At 42.5% G+C, this 10,000-nt stretch overlaps 1 protein-coding gene across 4 annotated transcripts in view; it reads right to left on the bottom strand.

The window, feature by feature from the left end:
* The window catches only part of LOC138966938 (uncharacterized), a 17,175-nt gene that overhangs the window by 3,281 nt on the left and 3,894 nt on the right, over window positions 1-10,000 (bottom strand). For all 4 annotated transcript variants that reach the window (XR_011455792.1, XM_070339344.1, XM_070339342.1 and 1 more), the window contains 7 exons: window positions 8,264-8,358; window positions 7,352-7,505; window positions 5,650-5,778; window positions 4,997-5,268; window positions 4,173-4,312; window positions 1,293-1,462; window positions 392-479 (listed from right to left, as the gene is read on the bottom strand). Coding sequence is in view for 3 of the 4 variants with exons in the window: in XM_070339344.1 (XP_070195445.1) it covers window positions 392-479; window positions 1,293-1,462; window positions 4,173-4,312; window positions 4,997-5,268; window positions 5,650-5,778; window positions 7,352-7,505; window positions 8,264-8,358 (1,048 nt within the window). In the remaining variant the exon portion in view is untranslated. The remainder of the gene's footprint in view (window positions 1-391; window positions 480-1,292; window positions 1,463-4,172; window positions 4,313-4,996; window positions 5,269-5,649; window positions 5,779-7,351; window positions 7,506-8,263; window positions 8,359-10,000) is intronic.

Here is a 10,000-nt window from a genome sequence, read left to right as displayed (position 1 = left end):
GTAATAAGTTGAGCAGAAGGGGTCTAAGTCGACCAAAAGTGGGTGCTTTCTCTGTGGGCGCACTTCCTATTGGCGAGTTTCCTATATACAGGGAATGCACCCTGTGGGAACGTACGACACTGCTGAATCTCGCACCAAGCGCGTGATTCATTTCAGCGTTGCTTCCGGCCTTGTCCGTGACATATAAAATGCGGTTTGACAGAAGGACACACATTTGAAAAAGGATTAAAAAAAAATAATCAAATTTTACCGATGTGGCTATAAGCATCACGTACGTGACTCTCAGCGATATTGGCGAAACGCTACAGGAAAAACGCCTACAGGAAGTGCCCCTGCAGGGGATCAACCTTTTTTGGGCCGACATAGACCCCTTCTGCGTACGTTGACGTACCAGGAGAAGTCGGGGAGTGTGCCTGTGATGGTCCCGTCAGGGGAGGCAGCGCGACAGTTGAAGGGGGACACCGCCTGCGCTGTCACTTCTAAACAAATAGACAATCAAAACACAAACAATCGGGTGATGCGAGCACACTCACACTGAACAAGCGTGCGTTTATACCGTCAGACAGGCAGACAGACAGAACAGAAAAACAGACAGACAGACAGACAGACAGACAGACAGACAGACAGACAGACAACCTAAAGGTACGTTCCTTCCTGTGTAAAACAATCATTTAAAAAAACATCACCTATCTCTTCAGACAGACACACACCGACAGACAGACAGACAGACAGAAAGGCAGGTAGGCAGGCAGGCAGGCAGGCAGACCGACAGACAGGTAGGCAGACAGGCAGACATACAGACAGACATACAGACAGACATGCAATACAGACAGACAGGCATACATACACACACACACACACACACACACACACACACACACAAACACACGCACACACACGCACACACACACACACAAACACACACACACACACACACACACACACACAGAAGAATGGGGGAGGCAAAACAATTCATTTTGCTTTCTTATATGAGGGTCCTTCTGTAATCGGTTTACGAAATGAACCAAAGAAAATCACACTAGTATATCTGTCTATCTGTCTCTGTGTGTCTGTCTGTCTGTCTATCTGTCTGCTTGCAAGCTTGACTCTCTGCGTGTGCGTATGTGTTTTGTGAGTGGCATTGAGTGTTGCAGCGCATTGCACATGCATAGGGTGTTTATGGGAGTATGTGTGTCACAGCAGCAGCAACGATAAACAACAACAACAACAACAACAACAACGCGACAGCAGCAACAAAAATTCAACAAAGGCATTGCACATAAATCCTTTACCTTGAGCAACATTCAAACGTATACGCAAAGCCACACTTGATCCCAACGCCGCCTGTTGGATGACGTCACCAGAGTAAGGGTCTATGGCTTGCAAAACAACATCCTCTTGTACTTCTTCCGGTTTCTCCTCTAGTGGTAAGAGATCCTCACTCAGACTTTCCAAATCACTCCTAAAAAAAATAAAAGAGAGAAAAATGAATGTGTGAAAGAGGGGTGGTGATGTTTGTTTTTGCGTCTGGCACCAAGACCGCTGAAGACTGAAGAATGAAGATCAGATGTTGCAGAATAATAAATGTGTGAAAGAGGGGTGGTGTTGCTTGTTTTTGCGTCTGGCGCCAAGACCGCTGAAGACTGAAGAATAAAGATCAGATGTTGCAGAGCAAAAGCGAAGTTTTCCCAAAGCCAAAGCTGCCAGTCACTCAGCAGTCGAACCTATACCCATGTGTGCCCAACATGTGGAAGGGGTGTCCTGGCAAGGAGAGGTGTGACACCCCCGCACACATGCGTTCAACGAACAACAAACGTTGAGGTGGTACAGGCTGGTGAGTTTTAATCGTACATAGACAGACATAGCCTCGGCAAGCCGGTGAAACTGGCTGCCTTAGCGTGACAGCATATAGATCCTGTCCTCCTTAGTCGGCATAATGGTGGGGTCTCTCTCTAACCTCCTTTCTACGAGATTTTAAACATATTCAAACAGAGAAGCGATTATTACACAATCCATTATACATGTCACTCGCCTATCCGAAATGGACAACTCGAGGCAGTTAAATGTACTTAACATTGGGTAACCCACGTGCGCCCATATTTGGGGAAGTCAATAACACTTCTGTAAATCAACATCAGGAAGAATTCCTCCAAGTAGCTAGCGATGCTTTACGATGTTCCTGTCGGCAAATGTCATCACCTTTGCTGAGGTTTCAGTGATCGACTCTACCGAAACTTTCAATTCTGGTAACAGTTTTTAGTCGGACAATCGCTTGTACCCTGCCAATCAAATTAATCTCCTCTTCGGTGACAGGTGCTCCGAGGTAATAAACCGACCACTCGTTTTAATGCACCTCTTAGTAAAATCCTTGCTAGATTTTCTTTCATTTACATACGTATCAAAGAGCTACGTTACAGAGGTCTCATCATGCAGCAAACTCCTGACCCATCAGTTCAGGCATCCAAGCGTACCATGGGTCTGTACGTATTACAGAATGAAAGAGAGTCTGTAAAGTGTCATAATGGCGATATTGTTGATGAATTTCATTATGTGTTTAATTGCAATTTCTTCAGTGAACTAGAATAAAATGTATTCCATTTCAGTATCGCAATAATCCTAATGTGATTAAGTTCCAACTTTTGTTGTCCACAACAAAGAAAAAAGTTTTGTTTAGCTTAATTCACTTTATAAAATGTGTTTAAAAAGAATTCTAAATAGATGTTCATATCATAAAATGATATATAGTCAGTTAATTGTTGTTGTGTTTCCGCAATAATATGTTTACACATGCATATAGTCGTAACCCGTACATTTCTATTTTTGAGTTATCAAATCCTCTCTTTTTTTTCTCATCGGAATGAGCTTACATGTTTATGTTGAGAGTTTGCATTTCTTTCTATTTCTTGGTTTTTTTTCATGTACTTCCATGGGGTTTCTTGAAATAATTCTTTGCCTTGCCTTGCCTTGCCTTGCCTTGGTAATCTCCAACAAGGAAAGACGAACAACAACAAATGTGCATGTTTCCTCGTTACCTAAGTCTTGTTGATCAAGTGTTCTAGATGATCGAACGTGTAGCAAAGACCTGTACGCGTACAAGTAGATATTCCGTCACCAGGGACTCACTTTTTTTCTCCAATGTTCCAAATCATACGTTGTTTTTCATCCCACCAAGACTGCAGATTTTGGCAAACCCGTGACGTAAAAACTAGATTTGATGACGTTACTCGCTCACGTTCCCGTACACGTGATTAAAAGTGCCACATCTAGATCTTGCTAATAAAGACAAACACCCACGCCTCCAACCTGTGTCGTGGGTGAGCACTTTGAGTGGGAGTTGGTCAATGCAACGTCCAACACACATCATGTCCAACCATCTCTTGAAACACGACAGGTTTAGACTTGTCTATAACGACTAACACCCACGCCTTCCACCTGAAACGTGGGTGAGCGCTTTGGGTGGGAGTAACAGGTATAAAATAGCTGATGTGAAAACATAGCATTTAAATGTTACAAACACACGGACAAACAGGTCATTATGTTTTGTTTGGACCTAGCTATTGATGTGTACATTGTTGTTAAACAGTTGTTTGTTGTCTGTTTATGAGGGTCTGCTAGTGTGTGATAGGGTTTATATCCGTCTGTAGATGGGTTTTTTTCTGTTAGTCCTGTGTTGACAGCTCTTCAACAAGCGCTTAGAACTGTACCCACGGGATACGCGCGATATAAGCTTCTTATTGATTGATTGATTGATTATGCTGCCAACGCCGAGAACTTACACCCACTGAGTTTTGCAGGATGTGTGTCCTCGTTCAGAGCAAGTAGTGAAGATAAACTGACATATACACAGGAACACAACAACAAAACTATTCGAAAAAGTCACATTAATCATTTTATTAAAACGTGTTTCTCGTGAAGATCATCATCATCATCATCATCATCGTCGTCGTCATCTCGTCGTCGTCGTCGATCTCACACACACACACACACACACACACACACACACACACACACACACACACACACACACACACACACGCACACACACACACACACACACACACACATATATATATATATATACACACACAACCCCCTCCGCCCCCCACCACCACCCACAAGCGTTTCGTTCAAGATCACTTTGTAAACTCTGAAGATGATAAAACCTTTCTCACTTAATGGAATACTGCAGCCCTCGAACCAGAGTCTCGGCCTTATTGAAATCGCACGTAAAGACGAGAGTCCTGTCCATTGGCAGCAAAAGTCCTTTTTTCTCCTGTAGCAGAACTCTCCATCTGAAGACGTTCTCACCTATCTGTTTACCAAGGTACACACACACACACAAAAAAACAAAGGATTACTGTACTCACCGATACAAGAACGACACAAGACGATACGAATTTTCGCTTATGAAAGCTTCATCGGGAAAAACAAGAACACGAAAGACAACAAAAAGCAGACGCAACACGGAACGATCAAGGTTTGAAAGAAAATGGAGGGGAAACACGCAAAAAAAGGGAAGGAACTCTAGGAACGGAAATGAATGAAAGGGGAGAGAAGTGGTTGGATGATGTCATGGGCACAGGCATACAAAAGGTATACACACACAAAAACCGAAGATAATGAAGAAAACAATGACTGCACCATTACGCAGGTTTGCTCACAGCAACATAAGTTAAGTAATGATACACATACATTTATCTACAGAAATATAAAAGTGCAAAACTTGACTAAATGTAAAAAAAAGAGTGCCACTGCCATATGAAGCTTTGTGTACACACACACACACACACACACACACACACAAACACACACACGCGCGCGCGCCCACACACACACACACACACACACACACATACACACACTCACGCATGTAAATCATCATCTTCATCATCATTATCATCATCTTTAGATCATCATCCTTATCAGTGATCATTATCATCTTTATCATCATCATCATCATCATCATCATCATCATCATCATCATCGGCATGCTTACTTTCTCTTCCCCACAGTCATTATTCGTCGACGTTGATCCGTTGTCGTTGCCCGTTCCATTTGCCTCGTCAATGATTGGCACCTTGACGGTGTACCTTCCGTCAAGCTCACGTGACATCGTGACGTCACGACACCATGACAACCGTTGCCCCGAAACGTCAATTGGCGTCAGTAGGTCATAGGTCACGCCCTTAGGATCGACCCTCAGAAGCATGTGCCGACCTTCCTCGGCCGTGTTTATGCAGTAGTGCGCGACCTCTGCTGGTTCCTTCTCTGTACATTCCACGTGTGAGGATGGAATTCATTCATGGTTTATTCCAATGCTTCTTATTCTTTCAGGGGCTACGGAGGATAGTTCCGCATGACTCTCACTTACATGAACTGTAGTTGGTTATATTAAAGCTGAAGAGTATCAACAAAACTAATTAGTTGGCTTTTGAAAGAAAGAGGGGACAGTAGCTATAGGTGTATTTTCAAACAGCCCTTGAACAAGAATTACGGGCTGAGCTGAACAGTGCGAACTAAATTTAGAGATGTCGACGATTGCAATGTAGCTTAAATCGCACGGTTTAAAGCAAAGCAGAAAGTATATTGCAAGAAAAAAAAGCTACTGTAATAGAAACTGTGCAAGCCTCACAGTACAAAGCGACTTACTTGCACAACAGTGGGGTCCCATCCAGCCAACTTGACATCCATACTGACAGGGTTGTTCCCCTTGACAACTCTTCCCATGGCAGTGGCACTCTTTGTCACAAAACTTGCCAAACCGACCCGGGTTACAATCTACATTCAACAATATCATCAATCAATCAATCTGTCAGCTAATCAGTCCGTCAATCCATCCTTCAACTCATTTACCACCCAACCCATTCATGTGTCTATCCATCCATCCACATATTAAATATCTATCGCAACATGCATCTTAAGCAGCAAGAATAACATTTCTTGTTAACGTTGCGAAATATATCTGACCTCAAATAACAACCAGCATTCCATAATTCAATTTTTTTTTTGAAGTTGAAAAAGGTGTTTCTTTTACAGCATTTATCTGTCTTGCTACTGGTTGTAAAGGTTGTTTTTTTGTCGTTATATTCATACTAGCCGTGTATTGTTATTGAGATAGGTACTGTTTTGATGACGAATGTTTTAGGTGTTAAGTGGGACTGCTTTGGTCTTCTTCTTCTTCTGCGTTCGTGGTTTGTTTGTTTGTTTGTTTGCTTAACGCCCAGCCGAACACGAAGGGCCATATCAGGGCGGTGCTGCTTTGACATATAACGTGCGCCACACACAAAACAGAAGTCGCAGCACAGGCTTCATGTCTCACCCAGTCACATTATTCTGACACCGGACCAACCAGTCCTAGCACTAACCCCATAATGCCAGACGCCAGGCGGAGCAGCCACTAGATTGCCAATTTTAAAGTCTTAGGTATGACCCGGCCGGGGTTCGAACCCACGACCTCCTGATCACGGGGCGGACGCCTTACCACTAGGCCAACCGTGCCAGTCTGCGTTCGTGGGCTGAAACTCCCACGTACACTTAAGAATTTTAAGTGTATGACAGTTTTTGCCCCGCCATTTAGGCAGCCATACGCCGCTTTCCGAGGAAGCATGCTGGGTATTTTCGTGTTTCTATAACCCACCGAACTCTGACATGGATTACAGGATCTTTTCCGTGCGTACCTGGTTTTGTGTTTGCGTGTACACACGAATGGGGTTAAGTCACTAGCAGGTCTGCACATAAGTTGACCTGGGAGATCGGAAAAATCTCCACTCTTAACCCACCAGGCGGCGGCGACCGGGATTCGAAGGCCGACGTGTTACCACCACGCCACTGCGCCCGTCACTGCTTTGACCAAAAAATGCGTATAGCCGCTGGTAGGTGGCACACTGACGATCGGCCTCATTGGACTCTACAGAAAATATATTCTTATTGACTATACAAAACCGGTGCCTGAAACTACCTTTCTATGCGCCTTTTCTGGGTTTGGCCGCCCCACTATATCTGACAAATTGTCCAGAAGCTCGTTCGGGAGACACAAGCGAGACAATGTCAGTCTGTCACTCAGAGATTGTCTCCCTTGTGTCTTCCGAACAAGCTTTTGGACAATTTGTCAGATACGTTTATTTTCTGTATTATTATTGTTCGTCAGACTGTCCTCTTAAAATAGCGCTGGGTCGAAGATCAGTGACCGTAACGTTTTGTTTTGTCACAATGTAACGTTCCTGTAACATACCTTGCTTGTTTTTTGGTACGGTCAATTTGGTTACGTTACAGATTTTGTTTTTGTTTTGCAAGCAATCTTGCAAGCTTACACGCGCTGGAAAGGACAGACAAGGGGAAAATATAGAGTTACCAGGAACAAGATCGCAGACAAAGCTTAATAGGACGGTGTCACACTGGCGTGTTCGTTTCCAGTCGCGATTCGGCGACTGCATGTAGACACACTCTCTGCGCCGGTTATATAGGACGTAAGAGGACAAGTCTGTCGACAAGTCTGAGTTCCTGTACTGAAAGCATACAATTACACACACACACACACACACACACACACACACACACACACACACACACACACACACACACACACACACACACACACACACACACACACGGGTACACACACATATATAAGAAAAAGAAATAAGAAACTAATATAGGCCTAATAGAAATTTAAAACAAAGTTATGAACAAAGGTGTGCGTCCATGCGTTCGTATATATATATATTTTATATATATACGTATAAAGGCTATAATTATATACGAACGCATGGACGCACACCTTTGTTTATTTTTTTTTAAATACAATCAAAAAGAAAGCAGAAACAAATTCCAGGACAATTTCGAAGGAATTGTTTTCAAGTGTGTTTGTTTGCTTGTTCGTTTGTTTGTTTGTTTTCAAAGTTTAACCAGGAAAAGATAAATAGTTGCAAAGAATGAAAACTCGACGAACCACCAACATCTGCACTACCAACAACAAGGGGAGGAGGGGGGGGGGAGAAAGAAGACGAGGAAGAAAAGGTAGAAGAGACCAGAAGGAAGAGAAAAAGAGAGCAACAACAAACGACAACAACAACAACAACGACAAAAATAAATTTTAAAAACGACAACGACAACAACAAGAAACAAAACTTGACAAAATGTAAAAAGCTAAAAACGACGGACGGGGACAACTCAAAAGTAAAAGACAAAGAGATTGGAGGGCAGAGACGAAGACGGTAAGAAAGAAAAGAAGGAAATAGAGGAGAAGTATGATATGTGGTCTAACCTCCATTTGCACATTGTTGGGCCAGAGGTATCTTCTGGAGTTGTCTTCCCTGTACAACCCAGTCCACACGGATTCGGTCACACCCTCCAGCACACCTGAACACAAACACGCACGCACGCACGCACGCACGCACGCACATGTGAAAAAGCACGCATGATCATACACACACACACACACACACACACACACACACACACGCACATACGCGCGCGCAAACACACACACACACACACACACACACGCACATACGCGCGCGCAAACACACACACACACACACACACACACACACACACACACACACACATACGCACGCCAAGCATGCACACACACGCGCACTCACAATTAAGCTTAACATAATGATAATTTTAGGCAAGCGGTCTACCGTGTTTTCAGTCTGGTTCTTTATGCACATCGGTTAATAATTCAAATTATTTACTATCCTTAGAAGTATGTATATAACTGACGCTATTACCTCTGTTACCTACCTGAGTTTCCCGATAAGGCGACTGAGAGAGTACAATAATGCATTTTGTTTTGTCACATAATGGAAATAGAGAATACTACATTGATTACTGTGTTGTACCAGATCTACACGAGTTGCTTTTTATATTTAGTCAAGTTTTGACTAAATATTTTAACATAGAGGGGGGAATCGAGACGAGGGTCGTGGTGTGTGTGTGTGTGTGTGTGTGTGTGTGTGTGTGTATGTGTGTGTGTGTGTGTGTGTGTGTGTGTGTGTGTGTGTGTGTGTGTGTGTGTGTGTGTGTGTGTGTGTGTGTGTGTGTGTCTGTCTGTGTCTGTGTGTAGAGCGATTCAGACTAAACTACTGGGCCGATCTTTATGAAATTTGACATGAGAGTTCCTGGGTATGATATCCCCGGATCTTTTTTTCTTTTTTTCGATAAATACCTTTGATGACGTCATATCCAGCGTTTTGTAAAAGTTGAGGCGGCACTGTCACACCCTCATTTTTCAATTAAATTTATTGAAATTTTGGCAAAGCAATCTTCGACGAAGGCCGGGGTTTGGTATTGCATTTCAGCTTGGTGGCTTAAAAACTAATGAGTGAGTTTGGTCATTAAAAATCGGAAACTTCTAATTAAAATTATTTTTTTATTAAACGATCCAAAAACAATTTCACCTTATTCTTCGTCATTTTCTGATTCCAAAAACATATACATATGTTATATTTGGATTAAAAACAAGCTCTGAAAATTAAAAATATAAAAATTATGATCAAAATTAAATTTCCGAAATTGTTTTAAAAACTATTTCATCGTATTCCTTGCGAGCTGTTCAATATTTGAAAAAGTAGCGAGTAGGGGGCAATTCACGTCATAAAGTTGGGAAGTTCAATGCACTTGCGAATGTACAGGTGAAACACAATAAGCTACATTGAACATGTTTTTTTACATGTACACGAGATACAATTCTGTCAATTTTGTCTGTACATGTCAATTTCTCATTTAATCCCTTGTAGTGTGGGCTGCAACTCAAATCCACATCGTGTTCATTTCTTTCATTGCGACAAAACGTGAATCGCGTTTGCTTATGAGCCATGACTCAGTCTTAAGATGATATAATTCAACTTTCACACAATACATGAGCTAAATATAGTCAATCGTAATAACGCCATACAAAATGTGCTTTAGCTCAAGTTCAACGCAAAAGATTAATTCACAAGACCTTTACATTAAATGTGGCCTCCTGTCGTTTATATCTCTCTGTCTCTGTCTG

The sequence above is a fragment of the Littorina saxatilis genome, linkage group LG5 (genome assembly GCF_037325665.1).
Source record: "Littorina saxatilis isolate snail1 linkage group LG5, US_GU_Lsax_2.0, whole genome shotgun sequence".
NCBI lineage: Eukaryota > Metazoa > Mollusca > Gastropoda > Littorinimorpha > Littorinidae > Littorina > Littorina saxatilis.
The sequence above is the reverse complement of the archived record's forward strand: the minus strand, read 5'-3'. Positions and strand labels throughout refer to the sequence as shown.